The sequence below is a fragment of the Peromyscus maniculatus genome, chromosome 4, assembly GCF_049852395.1.
Source record: "Peromyscus maniculatus bairdii isolate BWxNUB_F1_BW_parent chromosome 4, HU_Pman_BW_mat_3.1, whole genome shotgun sequence".
Lineage (NCBI taxonomy): Eukaryota > Metazoa > Chordata > Mammalia > Rodentia > Cricetidae > Peromyscus > Peromyscus maniculatus.
Window position 1 is genome coordinate 8,273,307 of NC_134855.1, and position 18,082 is coordinate 8,291,388.

The following is an 18,082-nucleotide window of genomic DNA, read 5'->3' on the forward strand; positions in this document are numbered from 1 at the left end:
TCTGCTTCTTGACTGTAGAGGCAACGTGACTTCCTGTCCCTGCCCCCATGCCTTCCCTGCATGAAGCCAAGTTGTAACTGGTCCAACAGAGATGAAGACATTCCAAACCTCTCATGTCCTCCACTTTGTTGTCAGATTACTGAAACTGTGGACCCCAGGAATAAGAATTCCCTCAGGAGTCCAGTGCTAGGAGAGGAGAAAGCCTACAGCCGGAACTATCCAGAGGGGAAAGGCTACAGTCTGAACCATCCAGAGGGGAAAGCGGACAGTCTGAACCATCCAGAGGGGAAAGCGGACAGTCTGAACCATCCAGAGGGGAAAGCGGACAGTCTGAACCATCCAGAGGGGAAAGCGGACAGTCTGAACCATCCAGAGGGGAAAGCGGACAGTCTGAACCATCCAGAGGGGAAAGTCTACAGCCCGAACCAGCCAGAGGGGAAAGCGGACAGCCCGAACCAGCCAGAGGGGAAAGCGGACAGTCTGAACCATCCAGAAGGGAAAGCAGACAGCCCGAACCATCCAGAGGGGAAAGTCTACAGTCTGAACCATCCAGAGGGGAAAGCGGACAGTCTGAACCATCCAGAAGGGAAAGCGGACAGCCCGAACCAGCCAGAGGGGAAAGCAGACAGTCTGAACCAGCCAGAGGGGAAAGCCTATCCAGAGAGGAAAGCCTACGGTCTGAACCATCCAGAGGAGAAAGCAGATGGTCTGAACCATGTAGAGGGGAAAGCAGACAGCCTGAACCAGCCAGAGGGGAATCTTTTCCCCCAGAAGATCATAGGAAAAGGAACTGGAACAATGGTGGGCCTCCAGTGGACAGGGCCACACCCTGACCAGGACTGCTTAAACATTGACCTCTCATCAGGACCAAAGACGACTGACAGAGGCACTGAGGAGTTCCCCTCTGGATGTCTTTGTTCCTCTTTCCAGTGTGGCCACATTGGTAAATCTCCTCTTTCTGCTTTTCACTACTAATGTGGCCTTTTAATTGCCTTATCAAGGATGGGTGGCTGAACCTGGCTTGTTGGGGCACAGGCTGTAACTCCAAGCCCAGGAGCAATGTCTCCCTCTCCACGGCGGAAGAACTCCCTCGGACTGTGAGCAGAATAACCGTGTCTTCCTTTAAATCGTATTGGGTATTTTGTCAGGACAAGGAGAAGGATAATTAATATTGTGTGTTACTCTCCACTGACTAATGGAGACCTCTCGAGCTGAGCGAACACTATATAGCAGTCAGCTCTTGGAGGGGGGCCGTATGACTTCACCCTGCCATGCTTTCTAGCTCAAGCCTGAACACAGATACCCAGCTGCTTGGCCTCCAGGTGGCAGTGACAAGAGAGCAGAGATGCCACCCTGCACCGACGACCTGATGGGATGCACTCAGGGATTGTTGCAGGGGCAGAGACCAGCTACCCTGAGACTCAGTTTCTGTCCACCCGCTGTCACAGCCTCACTCCTACAAGAGTGCAGCCCCAAGACACCCTGAAGGGCTTACGCTCAGAAGAGCTGGTTCTGGGAGCAGTGGCCTCTGGCTGGTTCCTGTGGGCTCCTGGCAGCTGAGCCCAAGGTTTTCCACACACCTGTGGAGGCCTTACCTGTCCTCCAGTTCCCGCTGGGCTGCCAAGGCCTCCCGCCCTCTCAGCAGATCCCACAGGCGCTCGTGGCTGGTGTTGGAGACAAGCAGGGCCCTTCGTGCAGCAGCTTCGGTGGCGGTGGCTGTGTCCCTGTGGCTGTATGAATTGGTGTGACAGTCACTAGGAGCACACACAGAGGTGGCAGTGCCCAGACTCCTGCTTCACGGGTCTCCTGCAGGACACTCCTTTCCACCCGCCTGCCGCTGCAGTATTAGCAGGGACAGTCTCTGTTTCCGCTCCTGTCACACAGCAGTTACACCTTGGGCCTGGCACACGGATTAGCCAAGGCCTTTCACCACGTGGCCTCTCACAGGGACATCACAGCAGGGAGTGGACCAGCCAGCCTGGGCTTGAACCCTGGCTCTATCACTTCCAAGCTGTGTGTCCACGAGTGAGTCTCAACTGATTTTTCTGGACCTGTCTCCTCATCTCCAAAGTGAGTTTGGTCCCTTGAGCTGAAGAGGAGCACTGGGCTAGAGAGACGGCTCAGCAGCTAAGAGCACTCTCTGCTCTCACACAGTCCAGAGTTCAGTTCTCAGCAACCACGTGGGTCAGCTCGCATCTGCCTGAGACCCCAGCTCCACGGGATCCTACACCTTCCAGCTCCCATGGGTAGATTTATTGTTTATTTTTAGTATCTGTTGTTTGTTTGTTTTTAAGGTATAAGCATGCGTGTGTCTGTGTGCATGTGAGTGCAGGAGCCCTCGGAGGTGGAGAAGAGGGAGTCAGGTGCCCTAGAGCTGGAGTTACAGGAGGTTGTGAGCTATCCGGTGTGAACTCAGGTCCTCTGGAAGAGCAATACATGCTCTCAAGCACTGAGCCATCTCTCCAGCCCCCAAATAAATATTTTTTTTTAAAAAGGAGGGAAATGTGCTGGGCATGGTGGTCCATGCCTTTAATCCCAGCACTCAGGAGGCAAAGGCAGGTAAATCTCTGAGTTCAAGGCCAGCCTGGTCTACAGAGAGTTCCAGGACAGCCAGGGCTACACAGAGAAACCCTGTCTCGGGGGGAAAAAAAGAGGATAAGTATGTGGTACACATACATACCTGCAGGCAAAATATTCATACATGTAAAATAAGTAAACCTTAAAATTTTAAAAAGAGGAAAATTGCTATGGATCCTATGTGTTTAGGATCATAAGTTGCTTTGTACAGGAAGCAGAAACAAGCAACCTAAGTGCAAGGCTGGGGAGACAGCTCAGTCAGCACAAGGCTTGCCGTGCAGGCACAAGGACCCGAGTTCGATCCCCAGCACCCACATAAAAAGCCGGGTACAGTGACATGGATCTCAGCTCAGGAAGGGAGAGAGTCGGAGCCCTGGGACCTGCTGGTATGGTTGGTGAGCCCCACCGCGGTGAAACTGCGAATGTCACTTAAGAAATGACACCCTGGGCTGTCTGTCATCTGGCCTCCACATGCACCTGCACACACACACACACACACACACACATCACCACTGCCGCTCCCACCACCAGTGCTTGTTAGTGGATGACTGGATAGCAGGATGTGATATGTCTGTGCCCTAGACTGCTATACACCCATGTGAAGGAATGGAGTACTGACCTCTTGTAACTGGAGTTACATGGCTGTGAGTCACCGCGTTTGTGCCGGGAATGGATCCCAGGGTCCTCTGGAAGAGCAGCTGGTGCTCTTAAATGCTGAGCCATCTCCCCAGCCCCTCCACCTTATTCAGCTTTGTTATTGTTGTTATTTTTCCAGACAGGGTTTCTCTGCATAGCCCTGGCTGTCCTGGAACTTGCTCTATAAACCAGGCTGGCCACCACAACTGGGCTTCACCTTGTTTCTTAAGACAGGGTCTCCGGGATAGTGGTAGCTCACACCTTTAATCCCAGGACTCCAGAGGCAGAGGCAGGCGATCTCTGAGTTTGAGACCAGCCTGGTCTACAGAGTGAGTTCCAGGACAACTAGGGCTACACAGAGAAACCCTGTCTCTGGGTGTGGGGTTGGGGGAGACAAGGTCTCTCCCTGGGACCTAGGCAGGACTGTCTGGCCAGGTGCTCCCAGAATTATCCTGTCTCTGCATCCTTAGTGCTGAGATTACAAGCCAGTGCCACGCCCACCCCTACTCCACCCCCTCTTTTCACACTGGCTCTGGGGATTGAACTCAGGTCCTCATGCCTCTGTCATAAGCATTTTACTGACTAAGCCATTTCCCCAGGCCCATGTGAATTACATCTTTAATAAACTTGTGGGTTTTTTTTTCTCTTTTGAAGCCACCAGATGTTGAGATGCATTCCACTGAACAAGCTTTTTCCCAACATGTCCGCACTTCCATCCCCCACTCCACCCCGACCCCTTCCCATGCTGGTAACATTTACCCCCACCCCACTGAGCAGCTCTTGGGCTCATCTGGTCCCATCTCCTAGAGGCTAACCCTGACTCTGGAACCTGCCCAAGAAGGCCTGGCCCCCATGTCAACAATATGGACACAGTCCCCCTCATCCTGGAGCCTCGGGGCTCACCTCCTGGCAAGGATGTGGGCCTCTGATGCCAGATGGCTCCAGTTGGTGGGTGGGCTGGATACTTCCTGGAGACTCACCTTAAAGAACAGAGGAAGAAACTGAGGCTCATCCTGGAAGGTCAAGGGTTACAGCTGGCTAGCTGACTGGGTAGAATAGAGTGGTGTCAATAATTATATAAACACACAAAGCTAACCACGACACCAGCACTCGGTCACCGAGCAGCATTCCTGCACATGAAAAACCCAGCGGCACTGGCTGCCATCACGCATTCACTGTCTGCTCGAAATGTATTTGCTTTTTGCAAATAATGCCTTTCTGTTAGCAGAAAGTGTGACCCAGTCTGCAGGTGACACCAAGCATCCTTTTAAAGCGTACACCACACCGTGGGCAGTCAGTTAAGGGCAGGACTGGGTCAAAGACTCCTGCGCAGACCCCAGGGGAAGCAGGGCTGGGGGAGACCACGGTACCAGAAATGGAAGAGCCGAGGCTGCACGCAGGACCTCCTCCTCTGAGGACCGCAATGCCTCCTCCAGCTCCGTCAGCTGGAGGCAGGTCTTCTGAGCTCCAGCCTGGGCACAGCGGGCACTCCCTCTCAGCACCTGAAACTGTTCCCACGTGGCCTTCATGGCACCTTGCAGGCCCACTATCTGCTCCAGGAAGGCTTCCCGGGCCTCTGTGGGAAACCAGTGAATCGGTGGTCATCACTGATGGAGATTTCACAGGAAAGTCCCCTCACCCAGGCCTCCACCTGAGACCTTCACCTGCCTGGGCACAGCTGGACCCCAGTGCCACTCTGCCCCCTGCCTCCAGACACCAACGGAGAAACTTGCCCATCTGACAGCTGCAAAGGTTGAGGCCCAGAGGAGGCAAGTCAGGACTTGCAATCAATCTGCCACGTACAGGGACTTGGAAGCAGGCCCTCTGGAACCACAGTGAGTAACTCCAGAATCTGGGCTGGCAGTGGAGCCCTAACTCAGTGCTGTGACTCTCACTGAGGCTCACATGGGGCCGTCTGACTGTTCTCATTTGATGGCTTGTCCAGCTCACTGGCACTTGGTTCACTTCTGGCCAGCTGCTGAAGAACAGCTGCTTGCAAACACAGCTGTACAAAGCGACCAACCCAGTCTCAACGTTCTGGGAGTTTCCTGTGTCCCAAGGCCACATTCCACCTGGCTTAATGACAGGTCTGCTTTTCTTAGTTACCAATCATTTTTTGCAATGTGCCAAACACTGGCTGGAGACATGGCAGCCAGCAAACTGGCCTAGAGCCAAAGCCCAGAGGACTCCACCGTTCAGCACCTGGAACAGCGCCCCAGGGGGTGCAGAGGGTGTGGTTAAAAAGTTAAATGAAGGAATCCAGATCGAGTTACAGTCAGTGCAGGGCAGGAGGCAGAGGACAGAGACCCATGTTAATACCATCACAGATGGACTAGGGACATGGGAGGATAGGCCTGTGGGCATCATGACTATTCTGAGCTCCCAAAGCATCCAATCAGCCCAGGTTCTGCCAGGCCCCTCACCTCCCACTCTGCCATTCCCTGTACCTTGAAGTAGGTGGTGACCTTGGTACACATCCCCCCGGGGGGCTTCTCCCTGCAGAATGTCCAGTGGTCCCCAGGGGCTGCCACAGCTGGACCCCTGCAGCCACCCCTCCATCAGCATCAGCCTGGCCTTCAGCTTGGCTGCCTACGGACAGTTGGGGAGAAAATTGTATGAGGCTGGGATCTCTGGGTGCTGGAACCGCCCTTGGCTTCTGCCTGGTCCACCCTTCCCACGGGTTCTCCAATCCTACACGTGCCTCTGTGCTAAGGGCTCACCAACCCCGAGGACCTGATTGCCTACTCTACTTCACCAACTTCTTCCCTTCTCACAGCCTTACACCTGCTGACACCTCACCAGCCACACCCCTGCCCTACTGAGGAGGGGAGAGAGGGAGGGAAAAGGAGCCCCACGAAGATTGGTGTGTGTAAGTGCATGTGCATATATGTGCTTATGTATGCACATATGTGTACATGTTTGTGTGGGGAGGTGCAAGTGTTGAGGTTAGAGGTCAATCTTAGCAGCTGTTCCTGTTTAGATACTTTGCTATTTTTTGTTTGTTTTTCTGCATTTTGTTTGGTTTGGTTTTTCGAGACCCAGTTGCTCTGTATAACTGCTCACCTGGAACTCACTCTGTAGACCAAGCTGGCCTTGAACTCAGAGATCTGTCTGCCTCTGCCTCCTGAGTGCTGGGATTAAAAATGTGCTGTGCCCAGGTGCTGTGGGATGTTCTGTATGGCAAATGTGTTGCTCTGATTGGTCAATAAATAAAATACTGATTGGCCAGTGGCTAGGCAGGAAGTATAGGCGGGACTAACAAAGAGGAGAAAAGAAAGAACAGAAAGAACAGGAAGGCATAAGAAGACACTGCCAGCCACCGCCATGACAAGCAGCATGTGAAGATGCCAGTAAGCCACGAGCCACATGGCAAGGTATAGATTTGTGGAAATGGATTAATTTAAGCTATAAGAACAGTTAGCAAGAAGCCTGCCACGGCCATACAGTTTGTAAGCAATATAAGTCTCTGTGTTTACTTGGTTGGGTCTGAGCGGCTGTGGGACTGGCGGATGACAAAGATTTGTCCTGACTGTGGGCAAGGCAGGAAAACTCTAGGTACACCCAAGTTTTTCTTTGTTTGCTTTTTTGAGACAGGGTTTCTTTGTGTAGCCTTGACTGCTCTGGAACTTGCTCTGTAGACCAGGCTGGCCTCAAACTCACAGATAGAGCCTCTGCCTCCCAAGTAGTGGCATTAAAGGTGTGCACCACCACCTGGCTTTTTTTTTTTTTTTTTTTTTTTTTTTTTAAATAGAATCTTTCACTGGCCTGGAGCTCATCAAGTAGGCTCATCTGGCTGGCCGGCAAGCCAAGGGGATCTGGTTACCTCTGACTTCCTCCCACTTTTACATGGTTTCTGAGGCTCAGACTCAGTCCTCATGCGTTTTCCCAGCCTGCAGGTGCATTTCCATCTATCCCGTTCACTGTGTTTCCAGGCCTTGACACAATGCAAGTGCTCTGGGCACCTGCTGCCAGCACGTGCAGCAGCGTTGAGCCCCATGCTTTTACCGACATGCACAGTGGCTGCGTTTATGGTTGTGTGTATCAGGAGCCAGCCACAACATGAATGCCTGCCATGACTCAGTTCACTTTCAACCACACTAAGCAGAGGGCCACCTCCCAAGCTCCGTCCTCAGATCCAAAGCCCCCCGTGCTCCGGCAGACTCTAGACTTTCTGTGCCTTTCTCAGTGACAAATGGACTGTGAACTCATCTGGAAGAAAAAACTGTTCCAGGCAGTGGGAGGCCATGTGGCAGCTTGATTTACCCGGTGGTACAAAATGCATGCTGTCCCGCAGAACTGGAAACGGCCTGCTTACCCCACGAGCTCGTAGCCAGAGCTCAGGGCATGCCGCTTACTTTCTCCTACAGTACCGTATGTTCTCAGAGCCCCACTGGGCCCAGAGGCTGGAAGGTTGGAACTAGCTATTCTGGAGTAGGACACTGAAGCTTACAAGGATGCCCTCCGCCTGGGGTCTCTCAGCTCCGACTCCTGACCTCAGTGTCACCCACCTCCCTGTTTGAAATGCTGTTTCTGCTGCTCCAAGGGTGGCCCGTCATCACATCCCCTCCGAGCTGTACAAGTACGAGCCCTGGGCCCTGGGAGGCTAGGGAGGGGTGTGACGGCAGCCACCTCTGGCGGATCCAGGACAGGAGGGTCAGGGAGACTGGAGCGAGGAGGCTGGGTGAGCTCAGGAGAGGTGGCCAGTGGGGACATATGGCTCGAGGTCTGTGAATGACCAGGCGGTTTCGGTCCACAGCGTGGAGCTGGTGTTCCCTGGAGGTGTGAGACGAACCTGAAGATGGGGAGCCTAAGCACAGTGACTTACCTCCTCCCTCACCAGGGCATAGCAGGTGGGACACTCCTGGCACCCGGTGTCACCATCCCCGAGGAAGAAATTGTCCTGGCAGCGGTCACACTTGTAGCCCACGAAGCCGGGCCTGCACACACATGTGCTGTTCTCGTGGCACTGAGGCGAGGCAGCACCCAGTGGGGAGCACCTGCAGTCTGAGGTTAGAGCCAGCTCTGGGGACCTGATGATGACCTCAGACTCACCTCCTACCCCGACCCCCGCATCCTCATACCCCACCTGGAAATCCCCACAACCCCTGAGTGTCCTCAGATGCAGACTCCAGGGCTCTGTGCCAGGGGCCGTCAAGGCCACCAAGCCTTGAGCCTGTCTTATTGCGATGTCCCCAGGGCCCCAGAGCGGCCAGTACTAGCTGTACCGTGAGGACCGTGGCTCACATGTGACATGGTGTCTGAAGACATGCAAAAGTTCAGTGGTCACATTAGAGCTGTCACTAAGATGCCGAGTTCCTCACACGCGTGCGCTCCACGTTCTCAAGGCCAGGCTTAGGCAACCAGCCAGCATCCGCCTATCATCTCCCCCACCATACCTGCTTCTTGTGGGTTGTCTCCAGCAAGTGACCTCAGGCCCTCCCTCCCACAGCCCACTGGGGCCCAGCTTGCTCACCTCGGCAGCCCTTGATGGAGAAGCCAAAGAAACCCAGCTGGCATCTGTCACAGAACTGGCCTGTGACACCAGGTCGGCAGGGGCATTGCCCAGTCGTGGGGTGACACTTGTGTTCCAAGGAGCCGAGAGGGTGGCATTTGCAGCTGTAACAAGTATGGGGGTTGATGAGGCCACCCCTTAACCCAGCCTCTGATGCCTGTGAACCAGGGAGCACAAGCCACATAGGACATCGGGGGGGGGGAAAAAAAAGCCATTGGCACAGATCTGGTAAGTCACTGTGAAATCCACACTTAAAAAGGCCATTCACTTCCTTCAGCCTTTACCCAGAGTCTTCCTTTGAGGCCAAGACACTGTCTCAGGTGCTGCTGTGGTCAAAACGTCACCAGCGATGGGTATCACTGAGATGGGAATCCGACCAAACCAGCCGCCTGCCCACCTGCCCAGCCCCCGTCCTTGGCCTCCCTCCAGGGCTGGCCGAGCCAGGAATCTGATACCAAGAGGCCGAGATTTGTGACTTTGGTAGAGGGCACAGTGGACGTGGAAATGGACCTGGGATGACACATTCCAGACCAGGCCAGTCCCTGAGGCTCCATGGTGCCCTCCTCCCCCAGGCAAGACAGCCAGGGCATTCACAGCCCACCCTTACCTCTGGCAGCCCCTCCCCGACTGGAGATCATAGAATCCAGGGCTGCAGTGGCTGCAGTCTCTCCCAGTGACGTGAGGTAGGCAGGCACACTGGCCGGTCACTGAGTTGCAGGGCATCTTCTCACTGATTGAGCCCCTCAGGTCACAGCTGCAAGCTGGGTTTCAGGAAAGGGTGTTAGAACCATTTGCTTAAACTTTAGGGGTACAGGCAGAAGCCGAGAAGCCAAGGGAGCCCCAGAGATGAGTGCCACATAGGCCAGGTTCCAGAGTCCCTCCTGGAAAAGGCTTGAGGGACAAGCTCAGGTCTCAGCCCATTCGCTATGTCCTTGGGGAGCCAGCTCAGAAGAGCCGGGATGTAGCCCGCCTGTCCCCAAGTCTGCCTCAAGCCTGCAGGCTAGAGAGAGGGCCAGAGACGTGGTCGCTGACCGCAGGCAGAGCCTGGCAGCCACATCTGGAGCTCTCTCAGGAACCATAGTATAGCGTCCTTCCTGATGCCAGAGTGGGGTCTCCTGGAGGGGCTGCACACAGGGGTGGATGGCCCTACGTGAGAAAGGCTCTGAGGACCTTGCATGGGGTGAAAGCTGCATTGCTCTGATGCAGGACTTCCGGGAGCCCAGTTCAGGCAGATGCAGGCTGTGGCCCTCGGACACGCATGAGGTGGAGTGCAACCCAGGCAGGCAGAGGGGGTCACATGAGGAAGAGTCACTGCTTCACCATCCCTGTGTCAGCCTTATTTGCTAAGGGCCGATATGAGAAAAGAGCTGAGTTATCACTGCAGGGTGGAACTGCGGAATCCGAGCTCAGGAGATGTCAGGACTGAAGGGGCCTCCGGGAAGAACACATCCTAATGCTTTTTAGAGAACGGAGAAGGCAAGGGACCTGCCTAAGGCTGCCCAGCCTGACAGAGGGGCCCGCTGGTGTGGTAGCTCTCTCAGCCGTCCTGTCTGGGTCCTGAACGAGGGCTGAGGACGGTGGCCCCCAGGCCTTACCCCACAGGTCTGGGAACTGGGTACTCACGAGCACATTTGTCCTCAGGCCCGGGGGCCGCGGTGCTCCCGTAGAAGCCATCGCGACAGCGCTCGCAGTGGGTCCCCGTGGTGTTGTACAGGCAGCGCAAGCAGTGGCCGGACCGGGGGTCGCAGTTGCCGACAGCGTTGGGGTCCACGTTCCCGCTGCACTGGCACCGGCGGCAGGGTTGGGGGGCCCCAGAGAGTCCTAGAGGGTCCCCAAAAAAGCCATCTTCACAGCTCTCACAGCGCCGTCCTGTGTGTGGAAGGGGCAGGGGTTGGCGCTCTGGCTCACGAAGGGTGTGGGAAAGCTGTCGTTCCTCTGGCTCCTGGGAAGCTGAGCAGGGTCTGTGGCTCAAGCTGGCCTGCAGCCAGGCCCTGGAGCACTGCCCCCTGGCCATGTGGCCCCGAGCAAGCCACGGTGACTCCCTGATTCAGCCCGTGGTGCTCCTCGCCTCTGTAGTGAGGGCGGCTCTGTGGGTGCCCTACAGCACTGGCCTCGACAGGGTTGTCTGTGAGAGCACTCAGTGCTGAGTGCTCAGAAGCGGAGGTGCCATGTGTCCACCTTCACCCTTCCCACCTTCACCAGCGTCTCCCTCAGCATCACCAGGGCTTTGGTCAGGCTCAAGCCAGATGACCAGACAAGGCCCCAGGAGCTGATGTGGGTAAGGAGGCTGGCGGAAGTTCCTGATCTGAAAGCCACCCCTGACCCTCCCGGGGTGGTTCCCTCTGGCAGCAGCAACTGATGTCCTCCCTCAGGAATGTCCCACCCAGCGCCAAGCGTCTCTCGCTGTCCGCCCTCGCTGGCAGTCTTCCCTCACATCTGAAGGCACAGGGAACCACAGTGGGGCTCAGGAAGTGGAAAGGTGAGAGATGGAGGGAAGTGTGACATCGGTGGGGGGCAGAGTCCAAATGTGGGGCTCCCCCCAACATCAGGCCCTGTGTTCCCTGGTAGAGCCCATCCACCCAACCCCGGAGCTACTGGAGGACAGGAAACTGCTTTCAGAAGCAGCCCGGGAGCAGGACACTCCACAAGACCATTCAGTGCAGACACTAGTCCCACACGAAGCCAGATGCTAAGGGGCACAGGACAACACAGGCTTCCACTTAGACAAGACCCCAAAGAGTCAATTCAGAGACATAGTCAAACCGTGCAGCGGGGGTGGGGGACAGAGGGCATTGAACAGCAGTTCAGCGGGCACGGAGCTCACCAGTGCATGGTGGCGGGGAACAGCCTACGACGCCAGGGCCCCTCAGGCCAATGAATCACATACTTAAAACGATGGCCGAGGAGGACAGTTTTATGATGATAAAAAATTAATGATGTAATATACCAATAGCCATTTAATTGTCCACTTTAAGTGGGTGACTTTGTGGTGCATGCATGCAGACATCTCAAATGCTGGTAAATGCCCGTCTGGGGGTAGCAGAAGACCTGCCTCAGGGACAGGGGTAGAGCATGGAGCCTGGGGTGGGAGGGTTCCATGTCCCTTATGTTACCTCTCAGACATTCCTAAAGACTGAAAGCTGAAAAATCATGTGTGTGTCTGTGTGTGTGTGGAGTGTGTGTGTGTACACGTGTGCATGCATATGTGCGTATATGTGCCTCTGTATGTGTGTGTGTGTTGGTGTACATGTGCCTGCTTGTGTGTGTGTGCTGGGGCTGTGGATACCTACCTACATGTATGTGCATGAAGGCCAGAGGTCAATGTGGGGGGTCATTCTCAATCAATTTCTACCTTATTTTTGGAGACAAGGTCTCCAACTTAACCCGACCCCCACTGTTTCTGCTGGACTGTCTCTGCCTCCCCAGGGCTGGGTGTAGACATGTGCTACTGCGCTTGGCCTTCCTCTACGTGGGTTCTGAGTCTCAGACTCGGCCATCCAGCTTATTCAGTAAGCACTCTACAAACTGAGCCTTCCTTTGAGACATGAAAATTTTGCCTCAAGGTTTTCCATCTTTGCAGTGAGGATCCTGGGTCCCCTGGCTTCATCCCAAGCCATGAGTCGAGTTCTAAGGGCCCATACATGGACCTTTCAAGGTTCAGTTATACGTGACCAGGCCCAGGTAGGTCTGTAATAACTCTCAGCATACTGGGGCCTTGACAAGAAGACTCTGTCTCCAGAAGTCATGCTTGCCACACGTAGGGCCTGGCTCTTTCCCACCCATCATCCCCAAACCCAGACTCCTCCTCTAGAGCCAGGGCAGGATCAGGGCATCAGGTCTGGTCTTTCTTGGAAAAGCGCACGGGCTACTCACCTCTCTGACCAGGGGGACAGCGTGTGCACACCACCTCTCCACTCCCCGGGATGGTTGTGCAGGCTGATTGGCCAGGGCATGGACAGGGCTGGCAGTCATCAGCATGGCCTGAGAAGGCATTGCCGTAGAAACCTGGCATACAGCGCTCACAGGACGGACCCTCAGTGTGGTGGCCACACAGGCAGATCCCTAAGGAGCAAGACACACCTGTTCACCACCTCAGCCTAGGACACCCTAGACTAGTGGTTCTCAACCTTCCTAATGCTGCAGCTCTTTAATACAGTTCTTCATGTTGTGGTGACCCCCAACCATAAGATTATTTTTGTTGCTGCTTCATAACTGTAATTTTGCTATGGTTATGAACCATAATGCAATTTTTTTTGAGATAGAGGTTTGTAAGAGGGGTCGTGACCCACAGATTGAGAATCACTACCTTAGACATTACTTAGACAATCACTACCTTAGTATTCTGGTGAAGGAGCCCACAGGGCACATCCTGGTAGACCAGTGAGAACCTGAGGTGGAGGCAGCAGGGTCTGGGGATGACGTGCCCAGGTGAGAGACTGCCTAGGTCCATGTCCACCACTGAAGGCCTGAGTGAGCTGAGAAAACCATCTAACCCGCTCCTTGGAGAGTAGGAGGCTCAGCTCTGCCACCTACTGGCCATGTGGCCACCCTGCTCCTCAAATCCCTGTCTTAGAGGCTGGGCAGGAGTCAAGGATGGAGTGTGGACACTGGGAGGAAGCTTGGACACTGGTTCACTATTAGTATCTCAGGCCGAGGGAAGGCACAGTAACTCTGGCCCCCTTCCCTGCTCCTGTGTCCTCTTCATCTTGAGGGACCCACCTAAGGGAGGCCCTGGCCCAGGCTTCCAGCCTTGCAGGGGCTCACTCTGTGCAAGGACTCCTAGTACATGCAGGCTATCAGTATGGCAGCTCTGTTCTGCCTGCTGCTACCTGAAGAGGAGACATCACAGACTCCCTCCTCCAGTCCAGCAGCCCTTGGTGTCTGCTCAGAGCCTGGGCTGCTTAGAGGGGACAGCCCGCCACAGGGATGGAACGGAAGTCAAGATCACCCCCTGCAGGAGGCAACCAGCAGTGTCCAGCCATGTTTGCAAGGAGAAAGGAAGGGAGCTTCATTCCCCAGAAAAGCAGATGAGGGGAGGTCCCCTGCCTCAGTACCACACCCTCAGGCTTCCTTCTTCTACCAGCTGCCCCACCCATTTACAAATGAAGCCTTGCTTATAAGGAGTGGAAAGTGGTAGCAAAGTCCAGCTCCGTGGGAGTGAAAAATTAGTTCCATCTCATGAGAAGATTCTATTCCCTCAGTAGGAGCTGCAGGGAGCATTATGTGGGAAAGGATTATGAGGCCTCATCTAGGCTCAATTGGTGATGTCTGCAGGGAGCATTATGTGGGAAAGGATTATGAGGCCTCATCTAGGCTCAACTGGTGATGTCTTCAGCCGCAGGTGGGGAGATGATGCTCTGTGGATCAGGAGTGACAGAGACCCCATCTGTTCCATAGAGACAGCAGGGTGAAAGGCTTGTGGTACAGAGGTGGAGAAGCCTTGTCTGTCCCCTAGCACCTCCTGGTAATGTGACCCTAGTGAGGTTTCTGCTCCTCTGCAGGCATGGGAAATAGCTCTACTGAATGACACCCCCACCCCAGACTGGTAAGAGGTCCCCTCACCTCAGGCCCTGTCTTGGAGAATGGGACAGTAATGGAGCACACACCATCTGATGTCTGCAGGAGTCAAAGGTGGAGGGCCATCACCAGGGAGGAAGGGGATGGCCCTATTTTATTACGTCCCATATCTGCCTCTCCCAGGAAAAGACCCCCCAGCTCACCTGGTCAACTACCCCTGAGCTTTGGTGCAGAGAGGGCTGTTTTGTGAAAAGTCTGGACAATTCCCTGACCTTCGTGTGGCCTTGTCTCCACGGCCTGGGCTGTGTGCACACTATCCCTGTCCAGACTGTCCAGATGGGGCGTTCAGGGAGTGACTCTCCCAAGGCCACCGCCATGAAGCCGTGAGGGTGTTGGCTCGTGGCTCTGGGTTGACACCCACGAGCTGCTGTTACCTGCATGGCCCTCTGAATGTCTTCCTTCTGTCATGTCTGTGGTCCCCAAGAGACGTCTGTGCGGGCCAGCCTCCCTGTGCCTGTAAGGCTGAGGTAGCCTTGGGATGGGATTCTGGGAACTCACCTGTGTTGGGATCACAGGTGCCATGCTGGTTGCAGGTGCAGGGGATGCAGTTGGTGTGGGGACCCCCACGAGGTAGCTCTCTTTTGTATCCCTGAGCACAGAATTCACAGAACTGGCCTGCGTATCCCTGGGGACACAAGCAAGTCTCCACCCAAGAGGCTGGTGGGGCAAGTCCTGTCTGGGGCCGGGCCGACGTGAGCCGGACTTCACACAGGAACACTTGACCTGCAGAAGGAGGAGAGACGGGGAGACCTACGTGCATGTCTACCTAACACTTCCTGAGCACCTGTGAGATAGGCCGGGGCTTACAAAGGCAGCCTGGAGTCAACTGTTATTTTTGTTTGTTTTTTGAGACCCGGTCTCGCTGTATAGCCTGTGCAGTCTTCAGATTGCTATCCTCCTGCCTTATCCTCGTAACTGCTGGGATTGCAAGCGTGAGCTACCACGCCAGCTTTTAAGCATCATTTTAAAAACAACGGTCAAGAGCAAAGGAAACATGATTTTCAGACCAAGAGATAGATAAGGGCCAGTGGGGCAGCTCACTGCTGGAATGTGCACTTAGCTCTGCAGGATCTTGATTTTAATCCCGGTGGGCGGGGCACAGACACACAGAGAGAAGACAGCAAGCTGTCCATGCTTGGGGCCAGCATGATGGCTCAGTGGGTTAAGAGCCCAGGCCGCCAAGCCTGGTGACACAAGTTCAATTCTCAGGATCCCACAAGCTGTCCTCTGACCTCCACACGTGTGGTACACACACGAGTGTGTACCCATAAGTAGACATATATACAAGCCAATAAATGTCGTTGAGTTTTTAAAGTTGGCCAGGCATGGTGGTACGTGAGTTTAATCCTCTTTAAGTTTCAAAGCCAGCCTGATTTACATAGCAAGTTCCAGACCAGACAGGGCTACAGAGGGAGACACCTGCAATCCCAGCACTTGGGGGTCAGAGGTAGGAAGATCAAGAGTTCAAGACCAGTGAGACTCTGTCTTAAAAGCAGTTGGGTGAGCTTACTATCCTTATCAGCCTATGGTGTGGCTGAGATGCAATGCCACTCTTGCCCAGCAGGGGGGTCGGTGCCCACAAACAGACGCTATGGAGGGATGGGGTGGTGCTGGATTCTGTCAGGACCATCTACCTGCTCCTAGAGTTGTCCTTCCCCAGGACTCCCTGTTCCCCACAGTCCAGCCCCTGCCTCTATCCTCAGACACTGCACGTGTCCTGATTTCTCAGTTTCAGAGTCCGTGCCGCGAGAACTCCACAAGTATCGCAGGGCCAGGACCTGAGTTCTGGGTGTGTTGTCGTCATACTGACCAGAATGTCCCAGGCCCTGGCCCCTGGTCCAGATGCTCAGAGCAGTCAGATTGGCGAGCAGCCGCTGGAAGTCGAAGGCAGGCAGCGTGGGCTCTGCCTCCTCAGAGGTCTCCTGCAGGCTGGAAGGGACAGGGAGTCAGTGGAACAGCCTGACGCAGGGACAGAGGGAGCCGAGAACCTGGGGTCCTCAGGAGCCTCCCAGTGTGCCTCGGCCTCAGAGACCACCCTGCCTGCCCACCCCACTCCCTCCATCTCTCAGGACACGGAGGCCACTTACAGGAACCGGAGCTGAACCTGTCCTGGCTGCCTGGTGTCCTGAGGACTGGGTGGACTGGAGGGCCTCAGAGCCAGAGCCAATCCTGCCCCCTCCAGTCTCAGGTGCACAGCAGGTGGGGAGCGCCCGGGGGGTACTCGGAGGGTCAGGATGACTGGCTGTCCATAGCTGAGCCTCTGGTCTCCCAGGAACTTCTCTGAAGGGAAGAGGAAAGGCTTTGATAGAGCCACATGCTTGACTTGATCCTAGCATCTGTATCGATGGCGACAAGTAACCATCCAAACAGCGTGTGCCTGCAGCGGGTGGAAACCGCAAGACCAGGGCTCCGGAGAGGGCTTGACACCAAAGTGAGAGGGCCAGAGTGTGGATTCCCAGAACCACGTAAATGCCGCATGAGCATGGCGGCCCGCTGTAGTCCCAGCCTCAGAAAGTGGAAGCAGGAAGGAGATCTCCAGAGCAAGGCTGGCTGGCGTGAGACTAGTCATATCAGCGAGCTCTGGGATTGATTGAGAACTCTGCCTCAGGGAACAAGGTGGAAGAGGGATCAGGATGATTCCTGACATCAACTTCCGGCCTTCATGTGCTTGCACCCATACACACAATTGTGCCCACTCATGTGCAAACATGCATCACACACACACACACACACACACACACACACACACACACACACAGTATTTTGGTGATTTCACATATGCTGTGGTTTGATTGAAGAATCATAGTACCCAAAGGTGTCCCCAACCCGAAACCCTGAGGGATGGGTCTGCACAGGGGGGATTTGGCCAGGCAAAAAGGATTAAGGCTGCAGATGGAGTTGGGGTGTTAGTGCACGGGCCGTGGGACAGGGGAGGGCTATTGGATTATCCAGCAAGGGCCAAGGGAGTCTCCAGAGAGGGGAGGTCAGTTGTGAATGTAAGACAGCGGCTCTGAGGGTGGGGAGGGGTGTGTGCTGCAGGGGAGGCGCGGTCTCTGCTCTGGAGTGGCCTGAAGGAACACAGCCCTGTGACACCCACTCCATGCTTCGGACTTCCAAAAACACCGAGAGAATGCACGTGTGTGTTCTCAGCCACCGAACATGGGGCCGCTAGTCAGCACCTCCTGTGGCGGGTACCCCTAAACCTGTGCTCCAATGGAATCCTTGTTTAGAAGTGGGAATTTAGTCAGACTGCAGAGTCAGGAAGGGGTCTCTGGGAGACGACTAGGATGAGGTGGAATGGCCCCCATGGTTGAATCTGGGTGGGGACTTCATAGGAATGGAAATGAGATGGCTTGTACCGCCTCAGGACTCTGTCGACAGGAAGGCTACCGTAAGATAAGCAGGAACTGAGCGGAATGAACCTGTCTTTTAGCCCTCATCCACTCCCTGTACTGTCTGATTAGCAGCTGGCAGGGACCTGGGTGCGGTGATCTGGAGGGCTGTCACCTACCTGGTGCTGAGAGTCCCTCCTCTCCTTGCAGGTCCAGGAGGATCCCGCTCTGATTCCATGGCAGAGGACGCTCTGATGCGCCCATGCTTCTGGCCTGCCAGCCACCAGCTCCTACACATCAAAGACAGACTATTCACCCCAACTGTGAGCCTGAAGGCTGGCCTCCAGGGACAAGTCCAGAGCGCTCTGAAGTGGGAGGGAGTTTGAGGCCAGGCTGGGTTACATGACCCTGTCTCAGAGAGGAACAGTGGGGGGAAATCACTCTCTGA

At 55.0% G+C, this 18,082-nt stretch overlaps 1 protein-coding gene across 2 annotated transcripts in view; it reads right to left on the minus strand.

The window, feature by feature from the left end:
* Lamc3 (laminin subunit gamma 3) overlaps positions 1-18,082 on the minus strand; it is a 59,000-nt gene that overhangs the window by 14,502 nt on the left and 26,416 nt on the right. The window contains exons 9-21 of one of the 2 annotated variants that reach the window (XM_076568952.1): positions 17,814-17,924; positions 16,390-16,582; positions 16,113-16,231; positions 14,801-15,025; positions 12,599-12,787; positions 10,349-10,594; positions 9,333-9,486; positions 8,687-8,829; positions 8,039-8,217; positions 5,661-5,802; positions 4,584-4,789; positions 4,117-4,190; positions 1,596-1,730 (exon numbers count right to left, since the gene is read on the minus strand). In XM_076568952.1, the coding sequence (XP_076425067.1) occupies positions 1,596-1,730; positions 4,117-4,190; positions 4,584-4,789; positions 5,661-5,802; positions 8,039-8,217; positions 8,687-8,829; positions 9,333-9,486; positions 10,349-10,594; positions 12,599-12,787; positions 14,801-15,025; positions 16,113-16,231; positions 16,390-16,582; positions 17,814-17,924 (2,116 nt within the window). Of the gene's footprint in view, positions 1-1,595; positions 1,731-4,116; positions 4,194-4,583; positions 4,790-5,660; positions 5,803-8,038; positions 8,218-8,686; positions 8,830-9,332; positions 9,487-10,348; positions 10,595-12,598; positions 12,788-14,800; positions 15,026-16,112; positions 16,232-16,389; positions 16,583-17,813; positions 17,925-18,082 lie in introns of both variants that reach the window. The other variant, XM_016001991.3, reaches the window with a different exon arrangement.